The 16,628-nt window shown below is 47.5% G+C and overlaps 1 protein-coding gene across 1 annotated transcript in view; it reads right to left on the bottom strand.

Moving 5' to 3' along the window:
• The window catches only part of LOC146349431 (contactin-5-like), a 233,967-nt gene that overhangs the window by 22,267 nt on the left and 195,072 nt on the right, over nucleotides 1-16,628 (bottom strand). Inside the window, exon 7 of the mRNA XM_084842648.1 lies at nucleotides 13,032-13,213. Within this exon, the coding sequence (XP_084698774.1) occupies nucleotides 13,032-13,213 (182 nt within the window). The remainder of the gene's footprint in view (nucleotides 1-13,031; nucleotides 13,214-16,628) is intronic.

Genomic DNA, 16,628 nt, shown 5'->3' with positions numbered 1-16,628 from the left:
CTTCTGGACACTGCAGCCACCTTGGTTTCCTCAGTTAGCTCAGAGTCCAGGAGAACTCCCAGACTGCACACTTGGTCTTTCAGGGGGAGTGCAACCTCATCTAAGACCAGTTGTAAACCTCCATCCAAAGTAGTTGGTTTCCCAACCCACAGTACCTCTGTCTTGAGTGCATTAAGTTTCAGCTTGCTCACCCTCATCCATCCCAAAACAGCCTCCAGTCACTTGCAGAAGGGAGCTCTGTTGATCTGTTCCATTCCAGAAATGAGCGTTTCTGCTCATTTCCAGGATTCCTGTTGGAACTGCTAGCTCCTGTTGCACTCGTAGCGGATATCGCTAGTGCAACAGAAACAGTGGGAGCATAGCAGCAGTATTAGATACTGCTCTACTATGAGTTTTTGAAAGATCCATCCAAATAGAATATTTAAATACATATTCAAAGCTTATTTTCTCTCAAAATACTATTTAAATGTGCATTTCAATACATTTAAAGTCCAGAAAACTGTATCACAACACTTGGAGAAGTGTAAAATCTAGAGGCTAGCTAAATTGAAGTGCTGAACTGCACATTAGTTCCAAAGATGCAGATTAGGTCATTTCATCTAGGAATCTGCAATGATTGGATTCCTCGGGCAACTTTACCTGGAAGATTTCCCAGAAGATTTCCTCTAGTAAAAGATGCAGCTGTGTGCCTCTGCGGGTGGGGTAGGGGATTTTGATGTAGTGAATATATTTCATCTTTTCTTGCTAGTCTGCATTATCAATTCTGAGCATGATTCAGTACCAAAAAAAAGTGAAGAGGGTGATCAAAATCATCAAGGGGCAGGAACAACACCCCTATGTGGAAAGGCTAGAAGAAATGTGACTAGGCAGGCATGCTAGAGGTGTATAATGTTATGTATGGTGTGGAGAGAGTGGAGAGAGAGATGTTTTGCTTCCTCTTTCGTAGCACTAGAACTCGAGGTCATCCAATGAAGCTGAATGTTGGGAGGCCCAGGACAGACAAAAGGAAGGTTCCTCTTCACACAGTGCATAGTTAACCTATGGAATTTGCTGCCACAAGATGTAGCAATGGCCACCAACTTGGACAGGTTTAAGAGGGGATGAGACAAATGCATGGGAGATAAAACTATCAATGGCAACTAGCCATGGTGGTTATATGCTACCTCCAGAATTGGGACAATATATCTCTGAATACTAGTTGCTGGGGAACAACACCAGGAGAGGGCTCATGTCCTGTTAGGGATGTATGAGAAATACATTGCAGTTCATTTTTGATTAATATTTATTTATTATTACATTGATATCCCACCTTTTTTTCCTCCAAGGAACTCAAGGCGGCATACATAATCCTCCTCCTCCTCCATGTTATCCTCACAACAACAACCCTGTGAGGTAGGTTGGGCTGAGAGTTTGTGACTGGCCCGAAGTCACCTGGTAAGCTTCCGTGGCCGAGTGGGGACTAGAACCCGGATCGCCTGACTCCCAGTCCAGCACTCTCGCCACTACACCACACTGGCTCTGTGTAATATCTACACAGTTCATATCTTCCAGAACGAACACTAGGGATGGGCAGGCGCCACCCCCCCATCCAGGTTCTCTGGGTGCCTGCCCAGCCCCTGCCCCTGCTTGCATGCACCTGGGACCGCACTTATAGAATCATAGAATCATAGAATAGTAGGGTTGGAAGGGGCCTACAAGGCCATCGAGTCCAACCCCCTGCTCAATGCAGGAATCCAAGTCAGAGCATCCCTGACAAATGGCTGTCCAGCCTCGTCTTAAAGGCCTCCAGTGTGGGAGAGCCCACCACCTCCCCAGGTAATTGGTTCCATTGCCGTATTGCTCTGACACTCAGGAAGTTTTTCCTGATGTTCAGCCGGAATCTGGCTTCCTGTAACTTGAGCCCATTATTCCGTGTCCTGCACTCTGGGATGATCAAGAAGAGATCCTGGCCTTCTTCTCTGTGACAACCTTTCAAGTACTTGAAGAGTGCTATCATATCTCCCCTCAGTCTTCTCTTCTCAAGGCTAAACATGCCCAGTTCTTTCAGTCTCTCTTCATAGGGCTTTGTTTCCAGTCCCCTGATCATCTTTGTTGCCCTCCTTTGAACCCTCTCCAGCTTGTCTGCATCCTTCTTAAAGTGTGGTGCCCAGAACTGGACACAGTACTCCAGATGAGGCCTTACCAGTGCTGAGTAGAGGGGAACTAGTACTTCCCGGGATTTGGAAGTGATGCTTCTATTAATGCAGCCCAAAATAGCATTTGCCTTTTTTGCAGCCACATCACATTGTTGGCTCATATTCAGCTTGTGATCGACGACAATTCCAAGATCCTTCTCGCTCGTAGTGTGGTTGAGCCACGTATCCCCCATCTTGTAACTGTGCATTTGGTTTCTTTTTCCTAGGTGCAGAACTTGGCATTTGTCCCTATTAAATGCCATTCTGTTGTTTTCTGCCCAGCACTCCAGTCTATCCAGATCACTTTGAATTTTGTTTCTGTCTTCCAAAGTATTAGCTATCCCTCCCAATTTTGTGTCATCTGCAAATTTGATCAGCATTCCCTGCACCTCCTCCTCCAAGTCATTAATAAAAATGTTGAAGAGCACTGGGCCCAGGACTGAGCCCTGCGGTACCCCACTCGTTACCTCTCCCCAGCTTGAGAAGGTCCCATTGATAAGCACTCTCTGAGTCCGATTCTGTAGCCAACTGTGGATCCACCGGATCGTTGTTTCATCTAGCCCACTTCGAGCTAGTTTGCTCATCAGGATATCATGGGGCACTTTGTCGAAAGCTTTGCTGAAGTCGAGGTATATGATGTCTACAGCATTCCCACGGTCTACAAGGGAGGTGACTTGATCAAAAAAAGAGATCAGATTTGTCTGGCAGGACTTGTTTTTGACAAATCCATGTTGGCTTCGAGTAATCATGGCATTGATGTCAAGGTGCTTCCAGATGGATTGCTTTATGATCTGCTCCAGAATTTTCCCAGGGATTGATGTCAGACTGACTGGTCTGTAGTTCCCAGGTTCCTCCTTTTTACCCTTTTTGAAGATAGGGACAACGTTAGCCCTCCTCCAGTCATCTGGCACTTCCCCGGTCCTCCATGATTTCTCAAAGAGAATAGACAGCGGTTCTGAGAGTTCTTCTGCCAGTTCCTTTATTACTCTAGGATGCAGTTCATCTGGCCCTGGAGATTTGAACTCATTCAAAGTAATGAGGTGTTCCTTGACCATATGCCTGTCGATCTCAAGCTGCAATCCTGCCCCTTCAGCCTGTACTTCGCCTTTGCCAGGGGGGTCATCAACCCTCTTTTGGGAGAAGACTGAGCCAAAGTAGGAATTGAGCACCTCTGCCTTTTCTTTGTCCTCTGTTATCATTTTGCCATCCTTATTTAATAGCTGAACAACCATTTCTTTCCTCTGCCTTTTACTATGCACGTAGCTGAAGAAAGCCTTTTTGTTGTTTTTAGCATCCCTCGCTAACCTCACCTCGTTCTCCGCTTTAGCCTTCCTGACGCCATCCCTGCAATTCTGTGCTACCTGCCTGTACTCTTCCTTTGTTACTTGGCCTTCTTTCCACTTCCTATATGTGTCCTTTTTTGTTTTCAGGTCATCCCTAAGCTTTTTGTGAAGCCACATTGGCTTCTTCTGTTGTCTTCCACCTTTTCTTCTTGTTGGAATTGTTTGTGATTGTGCCTTGAGAATTTCCTTTTTTAAAAGTTCCCACCCATCTTGGACTCCTTTTCTCGCTAGCATTGCTTGCCATGGGACCTTACTGATCATTGTTCTGAGTTTATTAAAATCAGCTTTCCTAAAATCCAGGGTACGCGTTTGAGTACACTCGGCTTTTGCTTCCCTTAGAACCAAGAACTCAAGTACAACATGGTCGCTTTCCCCCAGAGTTCCTGTAACTGCTACTTTATCCACTAAGTCATCTCTGTTGGTTAGGATCAAGTCAAGGATAGCCGATCCTCTAGTTCCTTCCTCTACTTTCTGTAGGAGGAAGTGATCCGCCACAGAAGTCAGGAATTTCCTGGAGGGGCCATGTTTTGCAGAATTTGTCTCCCAACAAATATCGGGGAAATTGAAGTCCCCCATTACTACTACATCATGCTTCCTTAAAACATTGGCTATTTGCTTTTCAAAAGTTTCCTCCTTGGCTTCTCCTTGATTGGGTGGCCGGTAGTAGACTCCGACCACCAGGTTCCTTTTATTCTTTGCTCCATTTATTTCAACCCAGATGCTCTCGATGGGGCTACCAAGCTCCTCCTCCTGTATTTCTGTGCAGAGATATGTATTTTTCACATACAGTGCAACCCCGCCTCCCTTTCTGTTCCTCCTGTTCTTTTTGAACAAGTTATATCCTTCAACTGCTGTATTCCAGTCATGAGAGTCATCCCACCAAGTCTCAGTTATACCTATCAAGTCATAATTTCCCTCCTGTATTAAGAGTTCAAGTTCGTTCTGTTTGTTTCCCATACTCTGGGCATTAGTATATAGACATCGAAGACCATGTGCTTCATAGTCTGGCTTTCTTCCTACATGTGTCTGAAGACTATTATTGGGCGCTATCAGCGCTGTTCTCTCCATTGCAGTGCATGCGCCTACGTCCATTGTTACCCCCAACATTACATCTCCCTTCCCCGTAGGATTCAGTTTAAAGCCCTCCTGATGAAGTTCTTCATGCTGTGGCCAAACACATTCTTCCCATCCTTTGTGAGGTGCAACCCATCCCTAGCCAACAGCCCATCTTCCAGGAAGTATAGCCCGTGGTCCCAGAATCCAAATCTCTCTCGTCGGCACCACCTTTGTAGCCAGTCATTCACCCGGAGTATTTTTCGTTCCCTTTCTATCCCTCTTCTAACTACTGGAAGGATGGATGAGAAAACTATCTGGGCCCCAAAGTTCTTGAGTTTCCTTCCCAAAGCTTCAAAGTCTGACGTGATCTCTTTGTAGCTCCGCTTGGCGCTATCATTTGTTCCCACATGGATGAGAAGAAAGGGATACCTGTCAGTGGGCTTTATGAGTGCAGGTAACCTTTCAGTCACGTCTCTAATCTGTCCTCCCGGGAGACAACATACCTGGCGAGTCCACGGGTCTTCGCGACATACTTGGGTCTCGATCCCACGCAGCAAGGAGTCTCCCACTACTACCACTCTTCTCTTCTTCTTCTTGTAGGCCTGGGTTTCATCGCCTCTGTTTGACTGACCTTCAGCCTCTTGCTCACTCTCATGCAGGTTCCCCTGTGATTCTTCCTCTGCAGGCTGTCCTCCAGTCTCATCTGCAAGTACCTGGAATCAGTTCCACAGCTCCACCGCTTCCACTGGTGCAGAGTGGCGTCTAGTTCTTCTTCTCCTAACTGTCACCGTTTTCCAAGGAGTATCCTCTACTCCATTTTTCTTCTCCTCAGCATTTCCCACTTCTGCCTCATCTTGCTGTTGCTCTTCAAGCTTCTGGTCTGCCCTTTGCTGCTGTAGTTCCCCCATTCTGTCCAAGAACTCTTCGTGTTCTCTTATTCCCCGGAGGGTTGACAGTCGCCGCTCCAGTCCACTTACTTTTTCCTCCAGCAGCGTGATCAACTTGCACTTGTTGCAGGTGTAGGCCATGTTGTTCTCAGGCAAGAAAACAAACATGGCACACACCTTGCAGGTCACCACCACTGGAGAGTCTTGTCCTTCCATAGCCCCGTTTCCCTTTTTGTGTCTAGCTTTGTGATTGTTCTAGACTAGCCTGTGCCTGCTCCTCTACTCAGTAGAGGTTAAAAGCAGAGTCCCACTGGTGTGGAAGTGTGTGTTACAAGACAAATAAATGGGAAAAAGTTAGTTAAAACAAAAATGTTAGGGGCCTCCCCCTTGACCTCCCCTGCCGAACTCCCCTGGCCAACTCCTGTTTGCTCCCCCTGTCTGCTCGCTCCGTTCGCTCGCTCTCTGGGAGCTTGCCTGCTTCTGTAGTCCCTGGACCAGCTGGAGCAGCTTGCTCTGCTCTGCTCAGCTGGGAGGCGGGAAACAGACTGAAGCTTCCCGCCCAGTCAGCTGCTGGGAGTACTCAGGCCACACCCCTCCAATTCAGTTGGAGCTCTCAGAAGCTCCTGGTGAGCTCACAGCCAGTCAGAAGGATAAAGGGCAGCGCCCTGGGCTTCCTGCAACCCACTTACCTCTTAGCCTCTGTCTCCTTTGTCTCCTTTGTCTCTTCAACCACTGCAACTCCCCTGGCCAACTCCTGTTTGCTCCCCCTGTTCGCTCGCTCTGTTCGCTCGCTCTCTGGGAGCTTGCCTGCTTCTGTAGTCCCTGGACCAGCTGGAGCAGCTTGCTCTGCTCTGCTCTGCTCAGCTGGGAGGCGGGAAACAGACTGAAGCTTCCCGCCCAGTCAGCTGCTGGGAGTACTCAGGCCACACCCCTCCAATTCAGTTGGAGCTCTCAGAAGCTCCTGGTGAGCTCACAGCCAGTCAGAAGGATAAAGGGCAGCGCCCTGGGCTTCCTGCAACCCACTTACCTCTTAGCCTCTGTCTCCTTTGTCTCCTTTGTCTCTTCAACCACTGCAACTCCCCTGGCCAACTCCTGTTTGCTCCCCCTGTTCGCTCGCTCTGTTTGCTCGCTCTCTGGGAGCTTGCCTGCTTCTGTAGTCCCTGGACCAGCTGGAGCAGCTTGCTCTGCTCTGCTCTGCTGGGAGGCAGGAAACAGACTGAAGCTTCCCGCCCAGTCAGCTGCTGGGAGTACTCAGGCCACACCCCTCCAATTCAGTTGGAGCTCTCAGAAGCTCCTGGTGAGCTCACAGCCAGTCAGAAGGATAAAGGGCAGCGCCCTGGGCTTCCTGCAACCCACTTACCTCTTAGCCTCTGTCTCCTTTGTCTCCTTTGTCTCTTCAACCACTGCAACTCCCCTGGCCAACTCCTGTTTGCTCCCCCTGTTTGCTCGCTCTGTTCGCTCGCTCTCTGGGAGCTTGCCTGCTTCTGTAGTCCCTGGACCAGCTGGAGCAGCTTGAGCTCCTTGTCCCTCGCTGAGCCACCCGCACTCACTCGAGCAACCTCGTCGAGCACCACAATCGCCGTTTTTTGAAGAAAAAAAAATGGCGATCGCGAAAATGCACAAATTTCTGTATGCGCAAAACGGGGCCGTGAATTGCCCAACTATGCAAGATTACTTCGTAGAGGCATGTGATGAGCCGCTGTGGGAATAGGATGTTGGGCTATGAGTCCTTTGGTATAATCCAGCATTGCTATTTTTATGTTCTTGAAATTTAAGGTACTGGTGATAAAACATATGCACAGTTCACATGGGTCCATAGAGATGTCCAACAAGACTCGTCAGCCCCCTACATGTATTATGGGTATGTCCTAAAACATTCCCCGAATCTTCTGAAATAGTCAGCCATTCCTGAGCAGAAAGGAAATGGTTCTTTGAAGGCAGGGCCAGTGTCAAGGGTATGCATGGTCGAGCACTTGCTGGTGGCCCACAACCCAACAGGGGCCCACTGGCAAGAGCCCCTGTTGGGTTGTAGGGATGTCAGAGTAGGGATGTCAAAGAAATCCACTGTGGATTCAAATGAGGCTGGATTCCAGAGAACCAGTTCCTGTTGCTACCTCTTACTTGCTTGACAGACAGAGAGCCAGTGAGCAAGTAGGCAGTGGCATCTACAGTTCCTCCTTCTCACCACCGCCATTGTCTGGGCGAGAGCAAGAGGCCGATGAACAAGTAGGTTGCAGTGTAGAAGAATCGGACCAACTCTTGAGTAGGGGTGTACGGATTCCCCACCATCTGTTCCGGTAGGGAATCCATGTGGGGGGCAGGCAATCCGTTCCTCCCCCCCTCAGAATCCTCCAGAGCGATTCTGCTCTGCTCAGATTCTGGGGCGGGGGGGACTGGCTTGGGGGTGATCTGCTAATCTCATGTGCCATAGACTATGGGCACATGCGATCCCTGCTGATCACATGTGCCCATAGACGTATACACAAAATAGAGCCATGAATCTTGCGTATAAGCCTATGGATACATAGACTTATACACAAGATTCATGACTCTATATGTGTATAAGTCTATGGGCACATCCTCCCCATCGCCTTTTTTTTTTTTTTTTTTTAAGACATGGCAATCAGCAGGGATTGCCTCAGGAATCCGCAGCAGATCAGGACTACTTACCTCCACTCCAGGAAGACTGGAGGCGGAAAGGCACTGGGCTGCTTCTTGCCAGCCAGAGCCATTTGCCTCTTCCCTTTCCCTGCTGATTGCCATGTCTTAAAAAAAAAAAAAAGGCGATGGGGAGGATGTGCCCATAGACTTATACACATATAGAGTCATGAATCTTGTGTATACGTCTATGTATCCATAGGCTTATACACAAGATTCATGGCTCTATTTTGTGTATATGTCTATGGGCACATGCGATCAGCAGGGATCGCATGTGCCCATAGTCTATGGCACATGAGATTAGCAGATCACCCCCAAGCCAGTCCCCCCCCCCGAATCTGAGCAGAGCAGAATCACTCTGGAGGATTCTGGGGGGGGGAGGAACGGATTGCCTGCCCCCCACATGGATTCCCTACCGGAACAGATGGTGGGGAATCCATACACCCCTACTCAAGAGTTGGTCCGATTCTTCTACACTGCAACCTACTTGTTCATCGGCCTCTTGCTCTCGCCCAGACAATGGCAGTGGTGAGAAGGAGGAACTGTAGATGCCACTGCCTACTTGCTCACTGGCTCTCTGTCTGTCAAGCAAGTAAGAGGTAGCAACAGGAACTGGTGACAATATTGGTAAGAAAATAGACTCGCTTAGGGAGGGGGCCAATGGAGGGTGTCCTGTCCTGCCCAAGGACTCTCAAAAACCTGAAGCTGGCAGTGCCTGAAGGTAGAAAGTTTGAAAGCCCCTGGCCTGGGCCAGGAGATAACCAGATTCTGAACACCAATCACAACAAATCAGATGTGACCAAAATGGTGCAGGAGGCAAAGTTGCAGACCTTCAAAACAGAAACCCAGGCAAGCATCATGGGTCTAGCAAAATCAAATATGAAGTGCTTTTTGTCACTCGTGGGGCTGTCAAGCCAAGTGGCTGAGACAGATGCAGGGATCGCATCCAAAGTGTCAGCTGTATCAGGCAATCATGGTACATCTGGTTGTCAGCGTTAGGTAAGATGGGAATCAAATCAGCCTGTGATTGCATGAGAACAGACAGGCCACCTCTGTGCATGCTGGGCAATCCCCAAAGCATCCACAGTGAACTGGATCAAATTCAACTGACAAACTGAACATGATTAAGGCAGACAGAAAAACTAGTACCTAAGGATGAATGCAAACCGGAGCATTCCCCAGAATGACAGGCTCAATCCCATAAGCCAGTCTGAAGCTGTCCAAAGGACCCCTTGTAAAAGATGGTTGTTTATTTACAAATCAGTGAACCCATAGCAAGGAGATCTGCAGTGTCCATGTCAGGCTTTTAACCAAGACTTGTTCCCAGGCTAAAAAGCCATGATTCTCTGAAAGGAAAGCACGGGCACTCAGAGCATTGATCAACACTACAGTCAGTAGTGCTCTGCTGTCTTATATTAGCCTGGTGAAGAGACATGTACATTAGGGATCATAGAATCATAGAATAGCAGGGTTGGAAGGTGCCTACAAGACCATCGAGTCCAACCCCTTGCTCAATGCAGGAATCCAAGCCAGAGCATCCCTGACACATGGCTGTCCAGCCTCATCTTGAATGCCTCCAGTGTGGGAGAGCCCACCACCTCCCTAGGGAATTGGTTCCATGGTTGTATTGCTCTAACACTCAGGAAGTTTTTCCTGATGTTCAGCTGGGATCTGGCTTCCTGTCACTTGAGCCCATGATTCCATGTCCTGCACTCTGGGATGATGGAGATGAGATCCTGGCCTTCCTTTCTGTGACAACCTTTCAGGTACTTGAAGAGCGCTGTCAAAGTCCAACCTCATGAGGGTATGCAGCAGGAGCACTCACAGCAGCGGAGGCTGGTGGCTCCGATGGCAGTGAGGTGGGGAATCTGCTCTGGCTTCCAGCCGGAGCTCTAAAGGAGCTATCCAAGGTGCTGAAACCAGTGCTGAACCCTATCGCCAAAGTGGGTCCAGCACTTTGGATAGCTCCTTTAGAGCTCTGGCTGGAACCTGGAGTGGATTCACCGCTCCACTGACATCGGAGCCACCACCATCCACTGATTCACAGATATAGGTGTCCTTGCTCTGTTTACAGAGAGCAGAAGTGAGGTGGGCGCAACCCCCCACTCATCCCTCGATTCCCCTTGCACCCACTCAGTTCAGTGCCACCTGCTAACCCTTCTACCTCCCCAAGGAGAAAAAAAGCTTCATCTTAGGGAAGAAGAAGGCAGTAGCAAGCAGCAGATTTTTGGCCAGCAGTTGCACCCTACATTTGTCTAGCAAATGGTTGTCATGCCCTCTCAAGAGTTTGTGAGCGCTCACCAATAACACTAGTAGAGGGCAAGAGGTGTCTGGGGTGAGCACTTGTTGTACTCACCTGACACTAATATAAACATTTCACAAACTAACCTGTTTCTTTAGGGGCCACAGCTCAGTGGTAGAGCGCACGCTTGGCATGTAGATGGACCCAGGTTTGATTTCCGGCATCTCCAGGTAGGGTTAGGAAATAGTCCTGCCTGAAACCTGGACAGCTGCTGCCAGTCAGTGTTGACAATACTGGGCTAGATGGACCCATGGTCTGACTCAGTATAAGGCAGCTTCCTATGTTCCTAATTTTCTTGCTGATCTCTACCTAGTTCACTGAACAAAAGCACCCCCAACTTAAGAGCTTTTATCCTAGAGAAATCCTCTCCCCAGCTGTTTTCCCTCCAGATGATGCCAGGCATGTTTTGGACAATAACCCTCTTCAGGCATTCCAAATAATGTGAGACAGTGCAAACATTGTCCCCAACATCTCCGTGCATCCCTAGCCCTACCCCCTGGTGAGGACTGAACAGAAATTCTACTCACATTCAACTGAACATAACTAGAATGCTCCTTGTGGTCAGGGACCCTGATAAAACTGGGTCAATGGAATGCGGGTAGAACCTCAGTTCAGACCTCCTGACTCAACACAGGGTGGTTGGGGAATGAAGGTGTGGGGTGAAAGATACATAGGGAGATTGGAAGCAAGGCCAGAATGCTGAGCCCTGTCCTTCTCCCCACTTTTACCCCTCACAAGGTCTTTGGGATGCCTAAGTGGGCTAGTTACTCCTTCTCATGATCGCTGCTTCTTCACTGCAAATTGCCACCTCACAAAATGATTTTGCAGAGGAAAAATGGTGGCAGGATTGTCTGTAGAATGAATGTGTACTTCAAATCTCAGTGGAGAAGCTTTTTGGGGTCAAATCCAAGAAATCCACAACCCCCAGACTGCTAAGCTACACTCACTGGAACACAAGTATCGCTTTGTGAGCACTAGGTGCTAGTTTTCACCACATGCATGTACATCACTTGTTTCCCCAACACTAGACTATTCATCATGGTGACTCACAGCTGAATGAGTGAATTGTTTGGAAAGCTTTAGGTTTTGAGTGATAGCAGAGTTTGATTTGTGGTGGCTTATTCTCACAGGCAACGTCACTGCTTGATGCTGCAGTCATAGAGTGATGAATATGCATGTGTTAACCAGCCCTCAGTAGAGCACGGCCCTCAGATGACTTAAACCAGCTCTGTGAAGGACTGGTCCAGGACATCTTGTTGTACAGCACAATCTGATAAGTGCACCACTTCTTGGATCACACACTGTTTCATTGGGTGCATAGGGATGCACGAATTGTGTCAAATCCGTTCCGTCTCTTTCACGGATTGTCAGGCACCTTTGTTCTATCATCCGCCCATTGACAGAACTGGATTTTTTTTTGTTTCCGAATTTGTGCAAATGCACATGTGAGAAAACGTGCAAATTCCCTCCAAATATGCATTTTCACACTTTAGCCTATGGGGGAAATGTACATTTTTGGCTGATTTTTTATTTTTTTGCATATTTTTCCATGACAAAATTCCCGAAGGTTAGAAAAATGTTCTGCAAGTCTGCAGAATCCATCTGATAGAGGAAAGCCAGTCCACTGCAGAATCTGTGGGTCACATTCATGAAAATCGAAATTCATTTGGTTCCATTGTGAATTTCTCTGACATCCTTACACCCAGACAAACATGCATATTGCAGTCCCAAGCAACTACTGTTACGTTCTTGAATCCCTCTTTGTGAATTGTTTAATAACATAATATATATTATGGCTATACCTTGTGCCTATATATGCATGTGGAAGTTTCTTTCACTTCCTCTGAAACACATACAGAGGAGAATTTCTTTGTTGCTCAGAACAGCAAGCTTTTCTTAACCTTTTATAAGGGTCAGGCTGTACCACATGACCCACTCTGTCCTATTGAGGGTAAGTGGGATCTTCAGTGGCCCTGCAGTTCCCCCCTTTGCCTAGAATCAGATGGTGGCATCCAGACAGAATTCCCACCTGACATCATTTAGGTTCAAAATGTGCAGTGGGAACAAATCCAGCCAGGCGCAACTCTGAAACGCTGGGGCATGCTGTCTCTGCATGAACCTTCCCATCAATTGTAGTCATGTTCCAAGGCACTACTGCACACAAGGCCGGTGCAATTGGTGGGGACATGGGTCAGGACCTTCAACAGCAGTGCCCCAATTGTGGAAGGGAGCTCACACTGCCCCTTTCGGTTTTCCTATGCTCAGCCAGGCTTTACACCTGTTTCAGTTTTATCTAGTTCTGGTTTTGTTGATCTGCTTTGCTTTGACTTTGATATGTCTTTTTAACTTTATTGGTATTTTATCATTGCAAATGGCCTTGGGGTCTCTTTTTAGCGCCAAAAGGCTGTATAGAATTGTTTTATAAATGAATGAAATTTTTTTTTTTAAAAAAAGGCAGTCACATTGCATTCAATGAGACTTATTCCCAGGTTAGCATACATCGGATTATGGCCCTCACAACAGTGGGTTTCTTCCTGGACACACCTATTTGCAGCCAGAAAAGAACACTAGTTAGCTTTGCCATTTGCAAGAGATAAACTTCAAAACGTACTGTATACTTGCAGCTGTCCTCGGAAGACATTCCTTCCACGAGAGTTTTCAGCCTTGCATTCATATGTCCCGGCGTCTTCCAGCTGCACATTCGGGATCTCGAGCACTGCTTGGGACTTCCGCAGGCGGGCTTTGCTCGGATTGGGGCCATTAACTTTCCTCCATGAGATTGTTGGAACGGGGCTGAAATATTTAATGAAGTCATGATTAGTGCCTTCCTGCCATTAAGAATATAGATCCCGTTACCTGCTAATTTAAGTACTTAATCGTCTAAGCAGCAATAAAGTGTAATCACAATTAAGGCTCATGAACTGCTTAATATATTTCACTTAATGAGGGCATTTAATAAGTGCCATGGCTGTCATGGATGCTTCCTGTCCATAGGAAAGAAAGTTAAGTCCCAGCAATCAAGCCACAGAATTTAAACTGAACATACTACCTTTCAGGGGCTCAAAGAAATGGTATCACAGACCTTCAGTGAAAACGTGATGCAAACATTTACTTCTATAACTATATTACATTCTCATCAAGGCTGGCTTAATCTTTGAGCGAAGTCAGTACGTGGCAGAGCAGGGACTATCTATTCAGTTCTTGTTAGTGCTACCACTTGTTAGCATTACAACACTTGTTAGTCTTACAACTACTTTTGGTGAGGTTTGATTTTCACTGGGGAAGTTCCCATTTTGTGGGGGAGGGATGGGGAGAGATCTACCCCAACCACCCATGCCTTTGTCCCTTGTAGCCATGGTTCTTATGATCTGTGGCTGTTTCAGAGTGGAATGCTTCCTCCTGTGTTGGAATCTTAGGGCTGGACTGAAATGGACACCCGCAATTCGCTACTCCATTTGCAGCAGGTGGTAAAGTGCATTTGGCCACTTTGATTCCATTTTGTGGATCATGATTCAATCCCCCCCAATAGTTTCAGGGGAGCAGAGCAAGCTTACAATGGTGACGGGGTGTGTGTGTGTCTTACCCTTTATTTTATTTATTTATTTTTTCTTTCTTCTTTTTAAACTGTTCTTTCTTTTTTATTTCTCCTCCCATATGTGCCTGCCTGGACCATAAGATCATCCTCAGCGGCTCTTCTCCATGAACCCCTGACAAAGGAAGTGAGGTAGGTGGCTACTAGGAGGAGGGCTTTTTCTGCTGTGGCACCCCAGCTGTGGAATGAGCTCCCTAGTGAGGTTCGCTTGGCACCTACACTGTATTCTTTCTGGCGCCAGGTGAATACCTTTTTATTTTCCCAGGCATGTTAGCATTTTAGCTTTCTGGACTTTTAGCTTTGCTGTTTTAAATGTATATTTTAAATCCCTGCACTGCTGCTAGGTTTTATTCTGGTTGTATTGTTATACTGTGGTTTTAATGTTCTATATGTTTTATATTGTTTTATTGTGTGCTGTTTGTTTTTAATGTTTGTGAACCACCCAGAGAGCTTCAGCTATTGGGTGGTATAGAAATAAATAAATAAATAATTTTTGTTTTTAAAATATTTTTTAAAAAGCAGTACAGTTCTGGCTGCTCCCGTTCTTTCTTCCCAGAGGCACTCTGGGGAGGAAGAATAGTGCCGCCGTGCCACCAAAGCCACCAGCAAAGCAAGTGGCTTTAAAGAGAATTTTTTTAAAAGAAACAAAGTGTAATAAAAAAGAAAAGAAGCCCCCCTCCCATAAATCTGCTCCCTTGCAAATCATTCTCCCCAAATAATTTTGCTCTTCACTCTATGTTCACCCCAAATGCCACCCCTTCAGTTTGGGTAAACTAAATGAAAGGTGACCAGCCATAGTTTGGATGTACAAGCAAATGATCAATCAGTTAAACATAATGCAGTCTAGAGGAACAACAGCTGTATGGTTCCACATGGTTTCTCTGGTTCACCCTATCCCGGGTTCCACTCCTCCTAAATTCCATTTTGGAATTTCTATTTTCAAAACCTTATTTAACAATATAGATTCCCTCAGTATTAACAATGTTGTTAACAAGCCATTAACAATGTTGTTAACAAGCTATGATTACAAATACCTACTTGCAAAATTAATAGATATTACCGATATGTAAATATCCTGCTATAAACATACCAAGATTCAATCATTACTAAATATTGCTAAGATAATTCTACTTGAAAGCTTATAATTCTACTTCCCCCCCAACACCATTTCCTTCTCATTTTTGAGATATCCCTAATATTCATCAGTTTTATCATATAAATCAACTTCCACATCATCAACATCCGTTCTCTAATGGAAGGAGTGTGTTTATGCTTCCATCTTTGCCATCTCCATTTGCTGCTCCTTTTACCAGTTGGACAAGGCACCTCCTCCCTAGGCACAGAGGCCACTGGCATCAACTTCCCTGTGAGGAAGAGGAGCGGGGTCGTTTGCTCTGGAGGTGGTGATTCATCAGGGTTCCCTGAGCCTTATCTGCAGTAGAGGAGTGGCAAGAAGTCAGCAGATTCATAGGGATGGCGGAGAATTTCTCCATGAATCTCCAGGAGGCCAAATGCCAACACATTTGGCCCCCTGAAATCAGTGGGGAAATTCTCCGCCCCCTGCCCCCCCCAGGATGGGACTTACCTCTGTCGAATGTCCCTCTCGGCGGCGGGTCCCGGCGGCATTTCGGCGGCGTTTCGGTGGTGGCAGGGGCGGCGGCCGGTCTTCTGACCGGCTGCTGCCGCCGCCATTTCCCAGTAAAATAAAAAAACACACAAACAAACATGATAGGCTACGTAACGATTTACGTAGCCTATCACAGCTAGATTTTCAAAGTCAGCTGTGATAGGCTACGTAAATTGTTACATAGCCTATCATGTATTTCCCCCCCCCCCATAACTTGTTTATTTTGCGGCCGGGGAGACGGGGTGCTTCCCCCTGGCCAGAATTTCGGCGGCGAGGGATGGGGTGCCCCCCCCGGCCTGAATTTCGGCCGGGAGGGGCGGGGCACCTCCCCCCGCCAAGAATTTCGGGGGGAGAACCGAAGTGCCTCCCCCCCGTGAAGCAAGCTGCGGGACCAGGTAGGGGACTTTCGTCCATCCTTAGATTCCAACTAGGCCCCAGAAGGCCGAGGCCCCATCCTGTAAGACCAACAACTTCTAGCTGCATTACCACTAGGGGTGTATGAACCCTGCAATTTCTGGTCCAAGGGGGGTCCACAGCAGGGAAATCTGACCCACTTGGGGCCCTGTGGATTTCCCTGGAGTCTTACTGCATCCATCGGATTTTGTGGGGGTGGCTCTCCTCCATGAAGGCTGGCCACACTGGGACCCTTCTTCCTTATGCCAGCTGTTAAGGAAGCCCTTGACAGCTGGTGCAGGGAGGAAAGGCCTTGGGGGCACCCCCAGCACTCTCTCCCTGGATTCCTCAAGAGGAGGCCATGGTGAGAGCACTGGGGGCTGTTTGTACTGGGACCCTTCTTCCCTATGCCAGCTGTTAAGGCAGCCCTTGACAGCTAGCGTGGGGAGGAAGGGCATCCGTGGCACCCCAGCACTGTTTAGAATGGAGAACCACCCCACAGGAAATCTGACAGACCTGGAGATGAGTGAGGTCAGTCCGCTGTGGACTTTGCAGGTCAGATTATTGAGAATCTGGCTTGATTTCAGTCCACAGCA

The sequence above is a fragment of the Heloderma suspectum genome, chromosome 3, assembly GCF_057233095.1.
Source record: "Heloderma suspectum isolate Gila_16-S chromosome 3, 16-S_ref, whole genome shotgun sequence".
Lineage (NCBI taxonomy): Eukaryota > Metazoa > Chordata > Lepidosauria > Squamata > Helodermatidae > Heloderma > Heloderma suspectum.
Note: the sequence above shows the minus strand (reverse complement) of the source record. Positions and strands in the feature narration are given on the sequence as shown.